At 41.7% G+C, this 23310-nt stretch overlaps 1 protein-coding gene across 2 annotated transcripts in view; it reads right to left on the bottom strand.

Moving 5' to 3' along the window:
* Positions 1 to 23310, bottom strand: part of ITGA6 (integrin subunit alpha 6) — a 79270-nt gene that overhangs the window by 30208 nt on the left and 25752 nt on the right. For both annotated transcript variants that reach the window (XM_007965371.3, XM_007965370.3), the window contains exons 2-9: positions 11044 to 11168; positions 9151 to 9230; positions 7348 to 7603; positions 5562 to 5693; positions 2428 to 2638; positions 1571 to 1764; positions 1017 to 1105; positions 192 to 310 (exon numbers count right to left, since the gene is read on the bottom strand). In XM_007965371.3, the coding sequence (XP_007963562.2) occupies positions 192 to 310; positions 1017 to 1105; positions 1571 to 1764; positions 2428 to 2638; positions 5562 to 5693; positions 7348 to 7603; positions 9151 to 9230; positions 11044 to 11168 (1206 nt within the window). The remainder of the gene's footprint in view (positions 1 to 191; positions 311 to 1016; positions 1106 to 1570; positions 1765 to 2427; positions 2639 to 5561; positions 5694 to 7347; positions 7604 to 9150; positions 9231 to 11043; positions 11169 to 23310) is intronic.

The following is a 23310-nucleotide window of genomic DNA, read 5'->3' as shown; positions in this document are numbered from 1 at the left end:
TCAAATACTTTAAAAGATTTTAGAAAACAGGTTTTTATTACATTGTTTACTACCTTCAAAATAAAGAAATAGCTTTGCAATTCATATAAACCTTTGAAGTGTAAGTATGACAAATTTCAACCCAAAAGGTCAACATTTTAATGTAACCTGATTATAGAACATGCTTAACACTAAAATCATAGATAACAGACCTAAAAATAGTTACTGAATCTGAGAGGGAACCAACAGCAACATCAGGGTAGGAATTTCGGTCAAGGTCCATGTTTCCAGCAATTGAATATCCAAAATAAGGTGATTTACCCTTGAGAACCTGAAATACAGAGGTCATCCAAATGGACATTATGCTTGCAACATAAGCTTCTTAACTATGCTTTGAAAAAGACACACAAGTTTCTTTTGAACTGGAATTTGAGAGTTCACTTATAAGTAAATTATATGAAATTATATACGAGTCATAAATATCTACATGATCTAACACTTCATACATTTAATTTCATAAAAGTCATCTGATTTACACAGTCTCTCAAAGCATAAAAGACCCCATTTCTGATGAGCTTGTTTACTGTATTAAGTCAATCAGGCCATTTCAAACCAAATCTCCCTACCCTCCCTACAAGTCTTATTTTTCTCAAAAGAAATTTTTAATTTTTTGTATCTACATCCTCCATGTAGTTACAGTAATCTATTTTGTTTGCCCAGTTTCATCTCTATTTACTACGCTACTAAAGAGAATATATCACATCTCCTCTCTTTATGCTGTCAGGGTAGAATAACATTCTTTTGCTTTGGATTACTTTGATTCCTAACTTAGATATCTAAGAAATTTTACAATTAGAACAAGCAAGTAATTGCATTTATATTTTCTGAAGGTATCTTCTAGTAATACATTTTTTAAAAATCTATACTATTGTGGATTTGTAAATAAAATTTGTGTGAAAAGTCACTTAAACCTAAATATTTTATTACAGGGCAAAAAGTTGAGACTGTAGCTGTAGAAATCCAGGTTATGTGGTTACCTGTGTAGGTTTGGTATTTATTCCATTTGCAGATCCATGATAGATAAAAACCTTTCCCGTGTCATCATACGGAGCTCCAACTGCAATATCTGTTGACAACATGACATTTTAACATTTTAAGAAACACTTTAGAAACACTCCAGTACAATGTTTTAAAGTAAGATGACATAAGCACTATTATTTATTCATCTGGCTTTTTTTTTTTTTTTGAGATGGAGTTTCGCTCCTGTTGCCCAGGTTGGAGTGCGATGGAGCAATCTTGGCTCACCGCAACCTCTGTCCCCCAGGTTCAAGCGATTCTCCTGCCTCAGCTTCCCAAAGCTGGGAGTAGCTGGTATTACAGGCATGTGCCACCACACTCAGCTAATTTGTATTTTTAGTTTCCCCATGTTGGTCAGGCTGGTCTCAAACTCATGACCTCAGGTGATCCACCCACCTCGGCCTCCCAAAGTTCTGGGATTATAGGCATGAGCCACTGTGCCCAGCAGTGCTATTATTTAAACAATCAAATAATCTATCTATAAATCACAGCCATTTCATAATCTATTATCTACCTGGGTAGCCATCTTGATTAATATCTCCAATATTTTTTACTGCAATGCCAAACATAGAATCTTTGGTTCCATTAAGACGAATTGGCTTCACATTATTCCATCTGCCTTGCTGGTTCATGTAGACATACACTGCACCTCCAACTTCTCCATCTCTATCAAAATACTGTGGGGCTCCAATAACTATATCTTGCCACCTAAAAACATAATGAGGGGAAAGAGCCATGAACCAACAGCTAACATACCAGCAACACCAGTCTAGGTACTAAGGTTACAGAGAGATATAATAGAAAGGCCCTCAACTCCAGAATTTATGACTCAATTATAGCATTTTTTAAAAACCAAGGTAGCCTGTAAAAAATGCCCCAAGAAAAATACTAAGGGTAAGAACGCAAAGCAAGTTCCTCAAGTTAGAACCACAGTGCAGCAGGACTCCCATTAAGACCTCACTCTTCTACCCCACCCCAACTGGCACCAACAGCCATGGATCTGTTTTTGACTATCGCCAATCCCTATTTTCAACAGGAGCTGATGCTCCATCAGCCCCATATGAAGCCACAGAACAGAATCATGCAAGTGTTTTCTGAGTTCATTTTTTTCACATTTTAATTCTCATGGACCCATAATCCCAACATGTAAGTAAAAACTGAAAATCAAAAATATAATCCTATACCCTGGGGGAAGGAGATGAATGTCTGCCTGCTGCCATCATACAAATGATAAAGATGGGTTGGTAAAAATGTGGCAGTAAAAATATTCTTTACATCAACCAACCTGAAAGGATGGCTCTTCTCAAGGCCTACAGAAGCTAGTCAAAACAGCAATGATTTGCAGCATAAAACAACCTGAGGTATTCTCACCCATCCTTGTTGAGGTCCACCACCGCCACATCATAGCCAAATGAAGAGGCCAGACCTTCTCCATCGAATATGTGCTCAGGGAGGAGATGTGCAGACTTCATATCTCTCCTCAGCAAAACCACGGCTCCACTGTGATTGGCTCTGGGAGCACCAGATACAAAAGTGATCTCATCTTTAGAAACAATACCTTTCCCTGAGTCCAAAGAAAAACCTAGAAAAACAAAATATATACAGCCCCTCACATCAATCCATATATTTTAGGCCTATGACATGGGTAACTCCATCATTACCTCTTCCTCTGGCTTCCCACCCCTCTCTCCTCCTGACCTTCCCACCAGCTATCACATTTGTAATATGAGTGACAGAGTTCAGATCTGACACAAGGACAAAGTCCTGGGGCTAGCAAATTTACTGCTTTCTATGGATATTAAGACTTTCAATGAAAAAACCTATGTATAACTTGAATTTTGAAGTATTCATACATCTTAAGAATCAATTTGCACCTGATTTTAATATTAGAACTATGGTAAAAGGAGATCAAGCTAGATACTGAATTGTCTAGGAATAATTTGGTTATGTTACATCATTTACACAGAGAATACAACCTGACTTGAAGCATAATTGACTGCATATTATAGGGTTCTGCTATAATTTAATGGCCAGTATTTTTACAGGAATAAAATAAAATTGAAGAAAAAGTAATTAAGCTTGGTAAGAGGCATCAATCTCTTTGGTAATCAGACAAAAACAAACGCTATCACCACCATAGATAGCATTTCATTGTTTTGGACCAACTTAGTTCTCAGACACAAACATGCAGACAAAACAATGACTGATGATACATGGTATTTGAGAACCTAGTATAAACAACAGAGGTGAGGAAGTTGTCATTGGTATCAGTTATATACTTGTTCAGAGGGCAGAAAACAGTAGGACACTCCCATTATAAAGCATCAGGTAGGATGTCAGATTACAAAAATAAGAGATCTGGTGAAAAGCAAATAGAAGTGCCCATATCAAAACCGTTCAAATTAAGTAAATGTTTATATAGAAAGGTGAAGCAGATGCAGAATACTATAAGCTTGCCCTCTTTATTGGGTTTCACTTATGAAAAACTTCACCACTACCGTTACAGTTCTCAAATTGTGAAGTGAATTAAAAAACATGAGCCACCAGATTAGAAAGGGCAATATGGAATCCAGCCATCTGGCCACAGAGCCCCAACCATGGCATGCTTTTTGTGTGTGCTTCAATGGAAACAAAATAGGACATAAAAAGATTTATGCTCTGTATGGATCAAAAAAAAAAATGTTAATGACCACAACCAAGACAATTTATTTGTCATCGCAGAGGTCACAAACCTAGGTAGCTATTCATCATCACATCAGGGAATGTGTCAGGCTGCTCCCGGGGAGGCCGTGTTTTATAAACAAACTGATCGGGATCTGTATAGGAAACGCTGGTCAAAAACAGCAGGCCTGTACGCATGCACGGGACGGAAGAAATTGAAGAAAAAGTAATTATGCTTGGTAAGAGGCAGGACAGCCACTGCTGTTCTCGCTGGATGAGGAGGCCACCACTGCATCCGGCAAGCTGCTCTCATTGCCAGCTTCCAAAACCTCAAGCGGATCATTTTATTCCCCCAAACCCTCCGATCTTTTGAAGTGACAGATCCACACACAGCATGGACAAGTCAAATGTAACAATATGAGTTTGATATCTTTCTCAGGCATTCACTTTTGAGGAAATCCATTCTAAAAGTGGCAAATGTATTTCAGAAAAAATGCTTCATATTTTCGTATGTTCTGACAGCAAGTACATTTATAAAATCCACAGCCATCCATCTTAAAGACCAAAGTATTGGTTTCTTGGCCAGTGTAATTACAATAAATTTTCGTCATAAGTAATCCCTAAATAAAACATTCTGAGGCAGGGTCCTGCTCTGTTGCCCAGACTGGAGGGCAGCGGTGCAATCACAGCTTACTGCAACTTCAACCTTGCAGGTTCAAGTGATTCTCCTACCTCAGCCTCCTGAGTAGCTGGGACTACACATGTGCACCACCATGCCTGGCTAATATTTTTGTATTTTTAGTAGAGAAGGGTTTTTGCTGAATTGGCCAGGCTGGTCTTGAACTCCTGGCCTCAAGTAATCTGCCCACCTCGGCCTCCCAAAGTGTTGGGATTACAGGCATGAGCCACCAGGCCCGGCCTGAAAAACTTCTTAATGCGTGTTTACTAGCACATTGTTTGAAATTATTCATATATCTATACCTGTTTTTTCATTTTTTACCTTCCATTAATATCCTAACATCTGGGTACTTTTCTCCATTTTTTTTTTAAAAACAGCTTACTATTTAGAAGTTTTTTACATTTTTTCCAAGAAATCCACAGTAATTATTCTTTATGTCAACTCATACCAAGAATTAAAGCTTTTAAAAGCCTTCGTGTAATTACCATAATGCACATGAATAACTTAGGACACCCATTAGTCATGCAAACAAGCCTTAGGAGTTAAGGAATTGGCCCTTAGACACAGTCTGGGTGTCCTGAAAGCCGCTTCAGCAGTCCTGCTCAACCTCCACTGGGAAGCTTTTATCCATCTGCGGGGCCCTGTGACATGGGGGTCCCAATCCAGAAGCAAGGCCAATCCTCAGAGAACCACAATCACAGAGGAAGGACCTGGAGGTCTTGACTTGCCACTTAAGAGTAACTTTATTAAATGCAGTTCTTAAGAGTATCTCTGGAAAGAGGCACTGAACAAAGAGCTCAGCTTACTGTGAACACCCATGCACATTTTCATGGCTGCATGAAAAACCTGTTTCAGGTTACGGAGGCCGCCATTAGCTCGAGACAGACTTCCAAGCAGGAAGGAGGACGGACGATTTTAGGTGATAATAGGTTTCTTCCCCCCTTTGAGGGAGCCCCGGTCAGAAAGAAAGGATCCCAGGCATCGGTCAGGTTAATAACGCCTCTAGTCACCAAGCTTATCAAGTTGCAGCAAAAGTGGACACAGGTCCCGGCCCCACCTGGCCTCTTCTCAGGCTAGAAGTCCAGGGGCAGTAGGCCCTGCGAGGGAGTTTCACACAAAGTATCTGAGAAGGTGGGCAAAGGCAGCCATCTGTGCCTGCTCCTACCTAAGTAACTGTTAGCAGGAACAGGAACGAGACTTTCATCATGCTCAGTCTCTCCACCAACTTCATAAGGCCCATCTTCATAGATGTTCATGTCAAAAAAAGTGTTATTCTTTTGCTCTACACGAACAATCCCTAAAGGAATGAAATGGTAAAAACAACAAAAAAAATGAAGATGAAACAAAAGAAAATAAATGGTTCCTAATAAACATCCCCCATGCTATCACTAGTTACAGGAAAAAAAATTTGAAGGAAAAAAAGGAAGGACAGAGATGACTCTTATGGTTGGTTAAGTATGTTTGTGTAAATTTTTATGAGAAAGAAATTTGAGTCATTAAAAAATGTCCCATGCATTTTCATGAACTAGCTTTATAATGCCGTGAAACTAGATGAAAAATGGAAGGTTTGCTTAGTTAACAAAACCTACAGAGAACAAATTTTTAAATGACATGAACTTGATATATATATTTTACATTCTCTGTAATCCTGCCTCAAGTTGTCCTTTTTCAGCAGTGTAAAAGTGAGACATATTGATCTTTTCTTCAGATCACTTTAACCAAGATTTCATCTTCTAAATATTCTTACAATTAGTAATTTAAAACATAAGATTTCATATAGTAAGCCCAAATCACTATATGACTTTAAATGGCAACATTTTAGGTCAGGGTTTATAAAGCAGGAAAACCACATTTTCCATGAATTAAAATATACATAATTGGTGGATGTTTTTGTTGTTTTGTTTTACTGTATATGGCATTTATTCAGGCTAAAATAAAACTAAATTCAACATGTTATTTCAGTTAGGTCAAAATAACCTGGGAAATACTGTACATGAAGATTCTGTTGGGGTGAGGTGGGGGGCAAAGGAAAATTACCCTTGAAGACTGCACACAGAGAAAGGTGTTCAAAATTCATTTAGAACCAGAATTAAAACAAATTTTTGAATGGAAAAGGGAACATTTTCCTAAGTTCTCCCTGATGAGTGAAAGTGTTATGTGACTTATATTAATAAATTTCTCAAAAATGGCTTATTTTCAAATCAGATGCAGTTCTCTTCATCATGGATGACAGGTTAATTGTCTTTTATGATACAGCATTTTCTATGCCTGCTTAATTTCTTCAGAGAAGTTAAACTGCTTAGCAGGAACTGACCAGGTTCACATAGTCAAAAAATGTGGGCCATTTTCCTCTTTACCTCTCCACATCTCCATTTACTCACATTATAATAATCAAACAACTTTTCCTCACATATCTGAAATTATACCTCAAAATTCCCCAATTTGTCCGTAATCTGCCCTTCTAACTTTACTGAATTATTAGCAAAGCATATCCTTTGAAAATAACATATACAGAGAGAAATGTCCATATTAATGTAGTTATTAATGTCCATGTTAATACACTGTTATTTGTATATACCATTATTTAATCCTCCTAAGTTTTCAGATCACTAACTTAAAATGAACACTTCTAGCTTCATGAGCCACACAAATATAAAACAGCAAAAAATACTAATGTTAATTATTATATTCCTACTAAAAAAAGTTAACTACCTAAATTAAAGTACTGGTAGAGGAGAAAAGAACGTCAACATTAAAACATACATTCCACTATTATTAGCTTTTAAAAATCATATTGTTTAGAGATTTTTAATAGCCTACCCAACTTTTATAATATACAAATGTCTTCTAACACATTTTAGCTCAAAATGTACTAAATCATGGTACAAAATCATATTACAGAAATTAGGGAGACATTCTAATCTCTATTTCTATAAATACAAAGGTCATACCTTTCCAGTTGTAAGTACCCGGGGCTCCAAACACAATGTAATGAAAGTCTTTAGTAAAAGTAGCTGCTACACCTTGCTGGCAAGAGCCAAATTTCTCATGGCCTCTCAATCGCCCATCACAAAAGCTCCAATCTCCCCCGTCCATATCGTCTTCAATCCTGAGATTCTGGCTCAGGACATAACACCGCCCAAAGATGTCTCGGGATTCCTGCTTCGTATTAACATGCTGCCTTTTTTCATATCGGTGAGCACATGTCTGCAAGCAGATGAAAGAAAGTAGCCCATTCTTGTCTATAAACCTTGTTTTTAAAAAATTACATATGGATAAAATGGTCAATATAGAGGTTAATTCTAAAGAGGATGATTAAGCATGTCCTCATCTTGGGACTGGATCCCAGACCAGCAAATATTCCCCGAAGTGGCACTAAGAAGACTATTATCAAGGCATATAGAAACTACAATGTGTCTTATTCTCACTGAGAAGAATGCTCCAATCCAGGTATTGAATGACAATCTGTATCCATAGGCAATTCATTTGTAAATTTACCTGTCACATAAACAAAGGGAAACACCTTATTTCATTTTCTTAATTCAAATTGGCTTTTAGTGGCTGTATTAACCTTGAGAACATCAGTGTGAAAGTGGGTAATTATGTTCTAGAGGAGAGAAATCATGGACCTGTTTTCACAGGGATCAAACAAATACAGCTAAAACAAAGACATTTCCTTTTCCCCACACCATTTCCTCGAAATCAGTCCTAACTCACACCCTGAGCTGAGATTATTTCCCAAAATATGCCTACTTTTACAAGGCAGAGAGAATTACAAGGCCAGAAAAGATAGAAATAATCTCTACAATTTCTACAGGGTATGAATGGCTACCCTCCATGTAAACACAGGCAAAAAATATAATATTGACTCAATTTCCCATAAGTGTCATTCCTTAAATATCAAAACTCAATGTTCACTAAATTTTTTTTCTCAAAATTCTGTATAAATTTCATTACAGCAACCAGATTTTGAAGGAGACAAAAAGATTATCACATTCCAACCAGGAAGGCATTGCCATGACCATCTAGCCCAATCCACCTAACGAACCCTCTTTTCTTTGCTATCCCTTCTATTTGAAAAAACTCAGAATAAATAACAAGAGTTTAAAACTACCTGGTTATTACTCTCCAAGACCATGCCCATATATTTACTATCTATAAAGCTATAAAATTCCAAGGATAGAAATGATGTCTAGTTTTGTTTTGTTTTTAATACTATTTAGAGTTTTAGGAATATATAGTAAAGGTTCTTTAATAAGTTGTTCAAATCTGAAAGTTCTAAAGAAAAGTAGGTTGTGTGATTGTTTCAAAGTATATCAGGAATCACAGGAGAAATAAGGCTTTGATTACTTCTCTTTTTTTTTTGAGACAGAGTTTCACTCTTGCAAACCTCCGCCTCCCAGGTTCAAGCAATTCTCATGTCTCAGTCTCCCAAGTAGCTGGGATTACAGGTGCATGCCACTATGCCCGACTAATTTTTGTACTTTTAGTAGAGATGGGGTCTCATCATATTGGTCAGGCTGGTCTCAAACCCCTGACCTCAGGTGATCCACCCGCCTCAGCCTCACAAAGTGTTGGGATTACAGGCGTTAGCCACCACACCTAGCCTGATTTCTTCTTAACATCCATTCCTGCTTTAAAGCAGTAAATTCGCTAGAATGTATGCTCCCTGCTTTGTCCCCTGCTGTAAGCCTGGTGCTAGCATGTAACCAGCAGTCCAACAGTACAGGATGAACATGTGTCTCTACACTTACCACGACCTTGCCCCCTGGACCTTGGCTCTGGACGGTGACCCCCATCCACTGATCTTCCTTGCTTTCTGACGTGGGGTCAGCTGTAAAATGGAGCACAGTTAGCCTTCCAAGTGACTGCACATGCTAGAAACCATCACTGAACAAAAATACAAGCAACTGTTTCCAAATGGCCTTGACTCTGACTCTAGCTACTCGATAAATTCAGTTACTGAATCCAGAAAAATTACTTGTCATCTCAAGGAAACAGAAAAGTGGTTTTTGGTAAGAATCTTTCAAAAATTTGAAACATAAAATACTTAACTCTATATAGTCACCTATTTTGTCCAACAATACCCTTTGCCCTCTCTTGATACCCAGGGTCCTGAATGCAGAAGGTAAGTGAAAGTGTAAGACTAAGGGAACCCTCCAAAATACATCTCTAAAGGCAACAATGTAAAATCTAGTATTCAAAACTCCAGCTACCATCCAAACTAACAAAAAAATGGGTACTTCTCTATATACTCCCCAATTTTTTTATGTAACAGCATTAAATGTTCTTTACTGGAGATGGGAGAAAAAGACTCAGATTTACTTTAGGATCTTGTAGCTGACAATGTATCAATGCCAAACAGGCGAGTTATTGTTAGTCAGAGAGAGGGGGACCACAACCACCACCATGTGCTCATTTCAGTATCAATTTAAACCCATTGTGTGACCTATATCCAAATTTTTGCACTCCTGGATGAGCAGTAATACAGATACAAGTTTTAATCTTGAATCATTACAAAAATATGAAACTAAACAACTTTAGCCAGAAGGAAAAATGCCAAAATGTTAAAAAGTAAGTCTATATACTGAGATTGTCAGTGGGTTTTGTTTTTTATTCTTCATAGGTGTATTTTACCAGTTTCTTAAAATTAACACATATTATTTTCTAATAAATGAACATGTTATTCCTTTTTTTTTTTTTTGAGATGTATTTTGCTCTGTCACCCAGGCTGGAGTGCAGTGGCACGATTCTGGCTCACTGCAGCCTCTGCCTCCCAGATTCAAGCAATTCTCATGCTTCAGCCTCCTACGTAGCTGGGACTACAGGCGTGCACCACCACACCCAGCTAATTTTTGTATTTTTAGTATAGACGGGGTTTCACTATGTTGGCCAGGTTGATCTTGAACTCCTGACCTCAAATGATCCACCCAACTCGGCCTCCCAAAATGCTAGGATTACAGGTGTGAGCCACTGCGCCTGGCCAACAAATGTTATTTCTAAAAGATGAAGAACATAAACACGAATCTGCAAATCTACTTAGACCGAGCATATCAAATGAGGTTTGGCTAGAGCTTCTCAGTACACTAATTGCTCTGCTCCATCTACAAGAAGCCAGGTACACTGGATGTCAACATGTCTACCTCATGGTATCTTCTACCTATCCAGAGTCCTTAACAAAACAAGTCTCTATATGAGACAGTAGGGAAAACTTTAGCTCTGTTAGTCAGCTCTCATTCCAAAGGGGTCTGATATTTAAAACTGTCTTTCTCCCAAATATTTTAACAGCATGTGAGAACTTTTGGCTGATGAATACAAGATACGCTCATTCATTCTCTTCATTGCTACGAAATCAGTTTTTCCACGACCCCCTGCAGAATCTCAACACATCACTAGGTGGCAACATCCCTACACCATATTGGTTTAGTAACCATGGTTAGGAGGAACAGCAAAACACGCAGCATCCCAGTATGATTTAGAAAGTAAAGGAAGGAAGGATTTTCAGGGCAAATAAAAAACAGTCAAGGCTGATGCAATTAAAAGAGGTCCTCTCTACAAGAATAAATGTTTGTCCCCACTCTCCTCCCTCAGGGAAAAAGTACAGGCAAGCTGCCAGAGTGAAGGCTGAGTGAGGGACAGGAACGCACCATCGTTATCAAATTCGATGCGTGTGCATGGCCCCCGGGCGGTGATGTCGCAGCTGTACAGCCCTCCAGTTCTGTTGGCTCTCTGCAGTGGAAGCGCTTCTGCCCGCGGGGCCCCCACGAGCAACCTGTTGATGAAACAGAAACAATTTGAAGATGTGAATTTAATATACATTTAACATGTAAATCAGTCCCAACTAGGAGATAATGGGATTATTCTTTGTCTAGGAGTCCACTAATTCTTCCACGGCTTAAGCAGTGAGTGAGATGTAGACTCCTATGGCTGGTTCACGTAAAACACACAAACACAACTGCACAGGGGAGGCCAAAGAGGGGAGGCCAAAACAGGGAAAAGAGGCCCGTCTCTGATGGTATCAGCATTTCTTGCTGGGTATGATCTGGTGTTTAAAACACACCCTCTTCATAGAATACAACCTCTAAGCCCCTATGATGCCAGGGATATCATATGAAACTCAAGAGAAGAAACCAAATACTTGTGACAATGGGAAGAAAAAATGGCCACACCAAATGTAATAAGCAATAATATGTCAGTTTCTAACACTGTGCCTTCTTGAGGTAGTTTGAGAGTAATTCTGACTGTATCTTAGATTTTCAGTTTATACACTGATTAGGAGAACCTAAACAGTAAGTAAGATACAACTCAACTGAATTATTCACTTGCAGCCTTGGCCTCTTTCCAATTCTTTTTTTACCTCCAGTTTTATTAGGGTAGAATGGACAAAAAAAAAAAGCAGATATATTTGAGATGTACAAGTTGATGTTTGTTCTTCCAAGTCAGTTCTTCCTTAACAAGAGTTCGTCCTCTCATATCCTATCAATCTTCCACAAAGGATTCAGGGACAACTGGGGTAGCTCCACTTATGTACTAGGCACTGTAATATTCCTTCTCCCCAACCGCGTGTTTTTATCTCCTATAAGGAGGCCCCCAATCCAAATCCACAGTCCTTAAAATTTCACCATCTCACAGCTGGACGGCTCTTTAGAGACCCAACGACCTTGTTGCTAGGTCTCTTTTGCTAACAGCTTTACTCACCATAGGTTTACACAATCTCTGAGGCCTGGCTGACTCATGGAACAACTAGGACAAGAAACAAAGACAAAGAACACACACCTGACTGGACAGAGATAAACCAAGAGCTGAGAGTTTTGGAAACAAGGCTGGAGCTGAGGAAAAGGACTGGAAACATGAACCTGTACAAACAACAACCTCTTACAACAGAAAACAAGCCACTCCTGGCCGTCAAGAAACCCACAAATCTCAGACGCAAAAGCAAAACAAGTGAAAATACAAACCAAATAGTCTCTATTACCTTCATGCCTGTTGGGTTCCAATAAAGGAATCATTCCAATAAAGGATTCAACATTTTTTTTAAGCCAATATCATACAGCAGGTGCCATGGGAGGCAAGTGTACCTGGAAAGCAGGAAAGCAGGAAAGGGGGCCAGATGATGCCCGGACAGAGAAGGAGGGGTGGCTCATGGAGAACACATAGCCCCAGCACTGTCCTTCCTCCCAGATCCCTGGACAGTCAGAGTCAGCCTCCACCACCAAACTCACCCTACATTTGAAGGAACAAAACAGCACACACCAAGGTACAGAACTGACACACAGAACTGGAGCAGTGTCCTTGGTGCCTGAACCTGCTTGACAGAGGACAGAGGCAAGGCTGGGGCCACAGGGTCCCCACAGGTCTGCCCCACACCTATTCCAGTGATGTCCCTGATACCAGGAACACCAACAAACAAGTACCTGGGAGGTGAACTGGCCCAGACTATGAGGTGAATGTGTTCAGTTACTGTACTTGGCAGATGTCAGAGGTGGAGTCATGTGGTGGGCGCTGGAAGGGATAAGTGGGGTGCCAGGATCAGAGGCCCAGAACCCCAGGACTTTTTCACACTGGAAGCCCCTGAGAGAGACCAGTCCTCCCATTTTACAGATAAAGAAACAGAGACCTTGAGGAGCTTAATTACTCATCCCCCAAGATCTCACAGCTAGTAGGTGGCCATGACAAAAATTACCTTGGTGCAATGTTGTCTCCATTTCTTTACAAAGCTGCTTAGGAAGTAAAACCCAGGATTTCAAGTTTACAACCTAGTTGAAAGGGCAAAACTTACACAAATAAAACATCACAATCAAAACTGTTCTGTATGTTGATAATGTTGATAAAGTTAAGATAATAGAGATAAGTAGAGGGAAGGAAGGAAAACATTATTGCAGTTGGGTGAAGGCTGGGTAAGAGATTTCCTGTTAAAGTAACCACCAGCAAAGAGAAGCCTTAGAAAAAGCAGCACAGGAGTCCCAGTGTCTTGACCGTGTGTCTTCTCTAACCACTTCCTCTTCTCACCCACACCCAAGCTACCTAAGGCAGACACAGGGCTTATTTCCTGTTTACCCCATTCCCACATTCGTTCACGTATTCACTCAACAAACACTGATGAAGAGCCTCCTAGGATGAATAAGGAATTGCCCCCACTCCTCAATCTCTGGCCTGGGGAAGCCTGATCCGTGAACAGGTCATGACGTCATGAAACCACAGGGAGCTAGAGGTAATGAGAGGATGGAACAGAGTGCTGTGGGCACCAGCACCTGCTGGAGAGGAAGGGAGGATGTCACTAAGAGATGACAGTGGGGCTGGAGGTGGCCAGGTAAGGAGCACAGCACATGCAAAGGCTGCAAGGGAAAGAGCCAGAGGAAAGGGAGAAGCACACGATGGGGTGACAAGAAGGGGTCGAGGATCGGCAGCCTGGTCAGCAGTACTAAAGGACGAAGGGTCAGTGACCCTGAGACCCAGGCTTCTGCAGCCTGCCATGCCCTGCAGGGTACAGCTGCTTTTGGGTGTCCTGTGGTTTAGAAAAAGCTGTGGATGTTGTTCCATTCACATGCCCAGTCCCTCAGAGTGGGCTGGCTTCCCCCAGCCACTATCTGCTACTTGTTCTCCACTCTCTGTAACTAATATGTGTGGGACAAAGAACAGGCATTTGACTCGAATTTGTTGGCTGGTTACAGGGGGTGTGGTGACGAAATTTCACAAATGCCCACACCAAGCTCTTGCAGAAGAGGTCATCGTGTCTCACATGTGGTGGCTACTGCAGATGACAGCAGACCACACGGAAGGATGGGGGCAGCAGGGTGGTTTGGGGGAAAAGAACAACAGATTCGAGAAGAGACCTGCAAACAAGAGAAACGTACCCACGGTGAATAACTTTAGCTGTTGCACTGCTTCTGGGCAGGCTTTGCCTGCACATGGTCCTGGCACTGTCCTTCCTCCACCTGGGGTGGTCCTGCAGGGGATGGAGGAAGCAGGGGTGTTCCACTGCCCCTCACAAATCCCCTAGGCGGCTGTGGGAAGAAGAGCAGACACCCAGCAGCAGAGGGCGCCCCTGCTCCGGTTGCACCTGGTCTCCTGCAACCCACTGCGATAAGGTGGCAGAACCCATCATCAAAAGGTAAGGTAAAGCTACACCTTGATGAGAGAACACAGTAACCCCAACCACATTCTGCAACTGGAGGTGCCTTCATCTTCAAGGTAAAGCTGTACTCCCTGGTTCGGGAAACAAGCAAAGGCTCTTAAATTCTGCCTGGAACCAGCCTTAAAGGCAGGAGGACACAGCCCATTAGCTGAGGCTATGGGGAGCAGGAACAATAAATAAGGTAAATAGAGCTGTGTCCAAACAATGACAGCAGAGAACAACCTATCTACTTCCTAATCTAGGTCATTTAGGGTCTGGGTGCTGGTCTAAGCTGTTCAGAACACAGTTGGCTCCTGAGCTAGCAGAGTGGGTACAGGTCCAGGAGGGACAGTCTACACCTAGGAAGACCCTCAGCCCACACAAAATCCAATTTATGCTCAAATTCCAGCTTTCTTCCCCTTCCCTCCAAGGCCCTTAAATGCCAAAAACTGGACCCAGGCCACCCAGATGGTTCAGTGTGAAAAGCAGGTACTCTCTGGGCACCACCAGGATGCTTGCAGCAACTCCTAGGACCAGGGCAGCGGCAGCACTCATTACTGACCGTCCTAGTACGTATGAAGGAAGTAAGAGCTATGTGACAACTCGACCTTTAGAGTGACAGGGACCAAGGGATATGAGTTAGGGCATTTGTAGGGAAGTGGTGGAAATTAACAGAGCAGAGCCTAAGAGGTCTATTCCCATATCCAGTCAAGGCAAGAAAATCTAAACACAGGGCAAGAATCTGGGTGTGAACTAAGATCATTTCACAACCGGCCAGTGGACAATGACCTCCACTGAATTTTAAAGCTGCACTGAAATAAAAACTGCCTTGGGATTTCAACATATCAGAAACCCACACTTAAAAGGCAAAACTCATAAACCACAATATCATCTTTAAAGATAAGAAATAAACATTGAAATTCTTAAATGGAATGTAAAAATCTAACGATATAAGTATAACAGTAACTGGGGATATGATATAAATTCAGATCTTTGGAGTATAATCAGAGCTCTGGGCACAAAGACTCAGGACTCACTATCATGCTATGAACACAAGGTTATTTCAAAATTCTTCAAGTAAGCCACACCCGTTTCATATATTCAAGTTCTCCCCCAAAGAGAGCTGGTATACTTTTGCAAAAATACTTCAAAAGTTCAAACACTGGGACACTTTTAAAACTCCAAGGACAATGGCAGCTTTGCTTCACTGTCTTTGGCAGTAATTCATTTCCTCAAGGATTAAAGATTCTGCCCCTAGCTATGCAAGCTGGTCAGAGGAAACATGAAATATTGCACCATTAGAACAAGAACACTCTTATTGCTTAATTTAAAACACAGCCTTCTTAGTTTGTCCAAATTAAGACCTAAAAAGTTAGAAAGTAGAAATACTGTGGCAATTGTGTCACCTCTACATTTAACCCATTTTCAAACTCAGGATTTAATTTTTGCTTAAGTAGTAAGTACAAATGATAGGAAATCAAAAATAAAGGACTTAATGGTAGAAAGCAACAGATTCCAAACTCATCCTAAGCCCCACACTCTGGATAAACCTCTTTTCATTCTGGATTTACTTCTCCATAATTCTGGATTATTATATATGTACTGATTTATCAGCTTTAGGCAATTACTGTTGGCCCCATAATACGACAAGGAAAGAACAAACTGCTTGCCACTTCCCATCCTATGTTTAATAACTAGATTTAGTTCCTCTATTTGCTACTCTGCGTTTTGAAGATTTAAACCTCTATTTTCCCTTCAACTTTTGACAAAAATCTTGATTCCCTAGTTATTGAGACAAAGCTATCAGCACTTCGATTCTTCCTTCCAAACTTTCCTGTTAGTTTCTCCATGTGTTGCCATCTACCAGCTACACCTTTACACTTACAGGACCTATTACCACTCACATTTTGTCTTTTAACCACAATTCAGTCATCTATTCTTTTACATAGCCAAATAAATATTATTCAGTGCTGAACCAAACTGTATTTAGATTTTCCTTTTTCTGTCTGGGAGCAGTATCAGAAGTCCTTGGCCTCAAGGGAAACTGTTCTTAGCATTAAGGTCAAACAGACTTGCTATTCTTACGTTCTATCAATTGCTTTATGTACTTCACATTTGGACCATGACTCTTGCTTTCCTTGGCTTTTCTCATTGCCTTTCTTTTTTCTTGTATCGTTCACCCTTATCTAAGCCTCAATCTTCTCTGAGCTCCCAAGCCATACCTGCATTAAATCAGGATCTCATCTTGGCTCACACTCCCTTCTCAGAGCCCCTGGACCCTTCTGCTGCAACGTAGACCTGATTCTCTGCCGGGTCTGCTACACAGGATCATGCTGGAACAGTCCTTCACGGCTATCCTGGGGTGACTGGATTTGATCTGGGACCTGATGTTCCCCTTTGTTTGAACTACTTTCTTAAATATTGTCCTAACAGCATATGACAGGTAAACTGAGTGACTGCATATATGAAAATGTTTTTATGCTGCTCTCACTCTTGAATGGTAGTTTGGGTGTAGAACTCCAGGTTGAAAAACATTTTCTTCAGAAACTTGATAGCACTGCTGTAATTAATTCTAGTATCCAGTTTTGCCAGTGGAAATTCTGGTGTTAGTCTGATTCTCAAAAGGATAACTTTTTTTTTTTTTTTTTTTTTGAGACAGAGTCTCCCTCTGTCGCCCAGGCTGGAGTGCAGTGGCATGATTTCGGCTCGCTGCAACCTCCACCTCCCGGGTTCAAGTGCTTCTCATGCCTCAGCCACCCCAATAGCTGGGACTACAGGCATGCGCCATCACGCCCGGGTGATTTTTGTACTTTATTATTAGAGATGGGGTTTTGCCATGTTGACCAGGCTGGTCTTGAATTCCTGACCTCAAGGGATCTGCCTACCTCAGCCTCCCAAAGTGCGTGAACCACCGTGCTCCAGAGGGTGACTTTTACGTTCTCTACTTCACCCAAGGCATTCTGAACAGCATGATGGTGAGCCTATGTGTGACCTCTTTCACTCCGCAGACCTAGGACATGAATTTCCCAGAAGCTTTTTATTGTGTGTGGATCGTTTCATTCCTTACGTTTTCTGTCCTCTTTCTGGAACCTCTGTTAACTAGTCAGGTGGTGAACTTCCTGGGTTAATCTACCCTTTCTCTCATTTTCCCTCCTTCTCTGTGGTTCTGAGATTTTTCAACTGTATTTTCTGGTATTCATAGTGAAATTTTTAATTTCAGCCGTCACATTTGCAGTCTTCAAGAGCTCTTTGTTCTCATTGTGCCTTTTACATAACAGATCCTAATCTTATTCTGTGGGTTTAACATGTTCCGAAAATTCTAAGCATTTTGCCTAGAAGTTTTCCTACAGTTCTTTGTGTTCCTGGATTATCTGTTTCTTGTAGTTTTTCTGTTGGTTTACTTCGACCACTGCCTTTTATGCTGCTAGCTCTCATCACATGCCTGATAATCCCTGTTCTCTTTTGTTCTGATGTTGTATAAAAAGGTCCATTTCTGGCTGGATCTCACCCTGAGCAGGAATTCTGAAAGGGAGTCCTGGGTGGGGCTGCTGACTCCAGGGATTCGCTTTAGGCTGTGTGGGTAGCCAGCTAGCTGTCAGACTGCACACCACTCTTCAAATGCCAGAATGAGGACAGCTGAATTCTTGGAGTCCCAGCATTCACACTAGAAGCCCTAGTTTTGGGGGTTATTTTTAGTGTCATGACTTGGCCTTATCTACTTCTATAAAGAATTCATTCTTGGCCGGGTACGGTGGCTCACGCCTGTAATCCCAGCTATTTGGGAGGCTGAGACATGAAAATTGCTTGCACCCCGGAGATAGAGGTTTCAGGAGCCGAGATTGCACTACTGCACTCCAGCTGGACTGCCTTTAAAAAAAAAAAAAAAAAAAAAAAAAAATTCATTCTTTATCTTTGTGCACTGTAAGCAATTTAAGCTTTGTAAAACATGTACATGTCAACATTCTCCTATCTCCCCGCCCCCAAAAAGTGCTAAAAAGTGCTATGGGTTTGGTATTTTCCCACAGCCAGGGTGTTAAGTGCCAGCAGCCCCTACTCCAGACCTGGTCTCCGTGGTCCCCTGTATGGTCCTTTACCTCCAGACCCACTCCTCTCTCCGAGTCCCTGCTTTGCTTGATCACTCTTGGTTGGGGGGGTAGGGGAGGGGCACATGATGAACTCTAGACTCAGCTCCTTCCCCTGCTAAGGTCATAAGCCCAGATCCCATCTGCTTTCTGCTTCTTCATATTCTCTGAACTATTAGGGAGCCTTGAGGAGCCAGGAAGCAAACCCATATACCTAGTTTGTCATCTGGAACCACAAGTCAAAACACAATCATTTCTTGCAGGCATCAGATTTTCAACCCAGCCTAGTTTCCCCCAGTATGAACAGGAATGCCTTTCCCCAGCTGTTACCACAACGTCTCTCTTATCATGGCTACCACTCCTCAAATACTGTGTATGCCTAAATAAGTGAATTTATCGGGTAAAAACATTCCAAACTTTTTTTTTGGCTAACATGTATATTTAAGCTTTATGAATGCAGATGAAAGTCAACTGACATTTGATCATCTAAATTTATGCAAACATTTAAAGTCACACATACTTAACATTCATTTAAAAATAATTTCATTTGTATTTCATCAAGCAATTTTAATCAAACTCTGTTTCTTTGACATTACTTCATCAGAGAGCAATGCCTAACTGAGTTTCCAGAACATTTCCAGGATGTTTTAAAGTTTGTAACATCCAGTACTTGCAATTACGATGTTAAATCCTGAGGAATAAGTACTGAATGAGCTAAATTTCTTTGCCTCTTTTTTTTTTGGGAGACAGAATCTTGTTCTGTCACTCAGGCTGAAGTGCAGTGGTACGATCTCGGCTCACTGCAACCTCCACCTCCCAGGTTCAACTGATTCTCCTGCTTCAGCCTCCTGAGTAACTGGGATTACAGGTACCTGCCACCATGCCTGGCTAATTTTTGTATTTTTAGTAGAAATGGGGTTTCACCATGTTGGCCAGGCTGGTCTCGAACTCGTGACCTCAAGTGATCTGCCCACCTCAACCTCCCAAAGTGCTGGGATTATAGGTGTGAGCCACCACAGCAGCCTGCCTCCTTCTTTAAATTATTTTTATTTAAAACCAAAGTTAACCTCTATCAGCATCCACAATTAAAATGGATTGAGGTCCTTTTAGATTAAGCTGAGGTGTTTAGAACAGATGACTGTGTCATTCCAAAATAAAGCAGTCAGAAGGGCAGCTCTCATAAGAGAACAATTTTATAATGTTCCAATACAAGGGGAATAATTTTGGGGTAAAAAATCTTGCTTTGTATTTAGATTATAAAGAAAACACCTATTCTAGACCCCTACCTCAGAGAGCTGTCTATGCTATGGGTATGTATGCTAGCAAGGGCACCTGGGGCAATCCCTGTCTTCCTGGGGGTGTTGAGGCCCTCCCACACACAGGCTATCTTGTACTGAGCCATTTTGGGTCATCAGACCATCCTATGGAATGGTTAACGCTTCTAGCCTTAGCTAGGCTGGTCACATGTCCAGGTTTCCCCAGGAGAGTCCTGGGTCATACCTGTTGTCTCAAAACTGAACATTCACTCCACTCCCATTCATTAAAAGTGTCCTAGTTTGGAAGACGAATGATACAGTCACCCTAGCCTCAGATCGAAAGCTGGCAAAGAAACCTGACTGATGCAGCAGCTTGAATTCAGTAGCGCCACACTTCAAATCTCAACAGTGTGGCTGCATCTGGTCCTGGTATGGTTTCACAGGCACAGGTGAGTTATTTTGATCTGGGAAGCCATATGGCCAGTCTCCACATGATCAGGATACCCGAGGGTAAGCTCATCTGGTCAAAACTCACTGGCCTTATAGGAGTCCTTCTCCTTTCCCGCAGCTTGACCCTGCAGGTATCCACTGACAGAAGTACTGTCCCTCCTCTGGCTACAGGGGGAAGTGCCTGCTCTCTAAGGGCCAGTGATTAACAGGGAATGTCCACAGCCTCTACCACTTCCTGGCTGCCCTCAGCAAACCTGGTAGGCTGCCTTTACTGCTCAGTGTTTACCCTCCTCTCTTTAGTTAAGGGTCCCCCTTCCCTGCCTTCCCCACTTGGTAAAAAAAAAAGTGGAGGAGGTGTTAAAGCTTGTTTGTGCGTTTATCCAAAACCTGTGCCTCTGCCTCTGTAAACTCTTCTCCCTTTGAGCAAGAAATCAATCTACCAGACTAACACCTCATATCAGGCTTTCTAGCCTGTATGTATGTTGGTGTGTGTGTACTTTATGAAAAAACTGTTTTCCTTATTTTGGTGACTGACTTGGAGATCTAAAAAGACATCTGAGAACTCTGTACTCACAACAAGTTCTATCCAGCAGTAATGAGCTATGCTTCAGCAAATATTGTATTCAGTTTGTCCCATTTTATCAGTCCCAAAGAATCATTTCAAAATAACCTAGAAGGAAACTATTTCAGTATATGTTTTCCTACAAGTAGTTAAGGAAGGGACTTCTTTTTCAGGGAAAAGTCACTGCTATTCACAACTGTTTAGCAGCAGCCGCAGTCAGGATTGGTGTCTGGATGTGAAATTCACACTCTTGCTGGCCCTTCTGCATGGGGCAGGGCTGAGAGGCATCTAGAATGAAACTTGGTGAGGGCACACATCTTACTGTTTTCACCCAGAAGTTATCCCAAGCCTGGAGAGAAGGGTCTGGCACGTGACAGGCCCTCAATAAGTATTTACTGAGCAATATTTACCTGGAGGTGTGATTAGTAAGAGCCACTCTCCACTGCTCTGTGAGCGGCAATGCAAGCACCAGAGGTCGTCACCGCCAAGTGACTTGGTGGTAACACCCACCTATGCAATGAGACTTTGAGTTGGGTAGGCAGAATGTTTTCTATTGCTGCTGTAACAAATGGCCGCAAACTTAGTAGCTTAAAACATAATTATTATAATAGCCTTCATCTTATTATCTCACAATTCCTTAAGGCCAAGGGCCAACATTCTTTCCTGAAGGTTCTGTTTCCCTGCCCTTTCCAGCCTTTTTTTTTTTTTTGGTTCGGGGGTACGCATGCAGGTTATATAGGAAAATTCATGTCACAGGGGTTTGTTGTACAGATTACTTCGTCACTCAGGTACTAAGCCTAGAGCCCAACAGGAAAATTTTCCCTGACTCATGGTTCCTTCTTTCATCTGTAAAGCCAGCAGGCTAGCATCTTCAAGTCTCCCTCTTCCACATTACAAGAATCCCTGGGCCCATTTGGATAATCCAGGATACTTCCCTGATTTAACATCAGTTGATGAGCAACCTTGATTCCTTCTGCAACCTAACTCCCCTTTGCCATTTAAGCTAATGTAGCAGCAGGTCTGGAGGGTCAGGACATAGCCTTCTTTGTGAATAGCATCCTGCTGTCCACAGCAGGAAATCCAAACAGCCTTTTATTCGCATTCAGTTGTGCTCAGACACCAAGAACTCAGATCCTAACAATGGCTTAGGTAAAAGTATTTCAGGTTAAGTATTTCCAAAGGGCATGTTCTGGGTTAACCCTCTCCATCACTCTCTACCCTTGAACTGCACTGGGCTTCTTTCACACCCCTCCAACCACCAGCACTCTCCTGGCTCAGGACCTTTGCAGTTTCTTCTCTCCTCCAGGCATCCTCCTACTCACCCCTTCATGTCTCTGCTTAAAAACCTTCCCCGAGGTGGGCGGATCACGCGGTCAGGAGATTGAGACCATCCTAGCCAACATGGTGAAGCCCCATCTCTACTAAAAATACAAAAATGAACTGGGCATGGTGGCGCACACCTGTAGTCCCAGCTACTCGGAAGGTTGAGGCAGGAGATTCACTTGAACCCAGGAGGCAGAGGTTGCAGTGAGCCGAGATGGCATCACTGCACTCTAGCCTGGGCAACATAGTAAGACTCTGTCTCAAAAAAAAAAAAAAAAAAAAAAACCTTGCCACACTTTCCAGGCTAGATCAGGTCCCACCTCTTCTAATTCATCATTTGCCTTTCCTGCAGAGCAATGGCCACAGTTAGTGATTATACAACTGTGTGTGAGATCACTTACTCACTGTCCCTCTCCCTCCCTAAGAAGGTCAGCTCCGTAGGGGCAGGGGCCACACCTGTCCTGGTCACTGTTGCATCACCTAGCATCCAGCTCAGTGTCTAGCACTTAAAGGATATTCAATGGGGTATTTGTAATGAAAAAGCCAAGTAATTTACACAATTAAAAGACAAACTCCAGTTTTAATAATTTCAACACAGCAGACTTAAAACATTGAGAAACCTTAAACCATTTCGAAAGTAGACCAAAGGTGGAAGAAAGTAGGGAATATCCCTGTCAATGCCCCTGCCCAGGAAAGTATCTTGGATTATCCAGATGGGCCCCACGCAATCATCCTTCAGCCCAATACCAGCAAGCCACATGCTCCTTCGAAGGCTCTAGTTCTTAAAAACAAAAACAAAAAACCTTTGTATTCCATGTGTACTGTGATTTTCCTTTTGAGACAGGGTTTTGCTCTGTTGCCCAGGCTGGAGGGCAGTGCGTAATCATGGCTCACTGCAACCACCTCCTGGGCTCGAGCAATCCTCCCACCTCAGCCCAAGCAGCTGGGCCTACAGGCGTGCGCCACCACACGTGGCTAATGTTTTGTATTTTTAGTAGAGACGGGGTTCTACAGTGTTGCCCAGGCTGGTCTCGAACTCCTGAACTTAAGCAATCCTCCTGCCTCAGTCTCCCAAAGTGCTGGGATTACAGGCATGAGTGACTGTACCAAGCCCTGTATTGTGATTT

The sequence above is a fragment of the Chlorocebus sabaeus genome, chromosome 10, assembly GCF_047675955.1.
Source record: "Chlorocebus sabaeus isolate Y175 chromosome 10, mChlSab1.0.hap1, whole genome shotgun sequence".
NCBI lineage: Eukaryota > Metazoa > Chordata > Mammalia > Primates > Cercopithecidae > Chlorocebus > Chlorocebus sabaeus.
The sequence above is the reverse complement of the archived record's forward strand: the minus strand, read 5'-3'. Positions and strand labels throughout refer to the sequence as shown.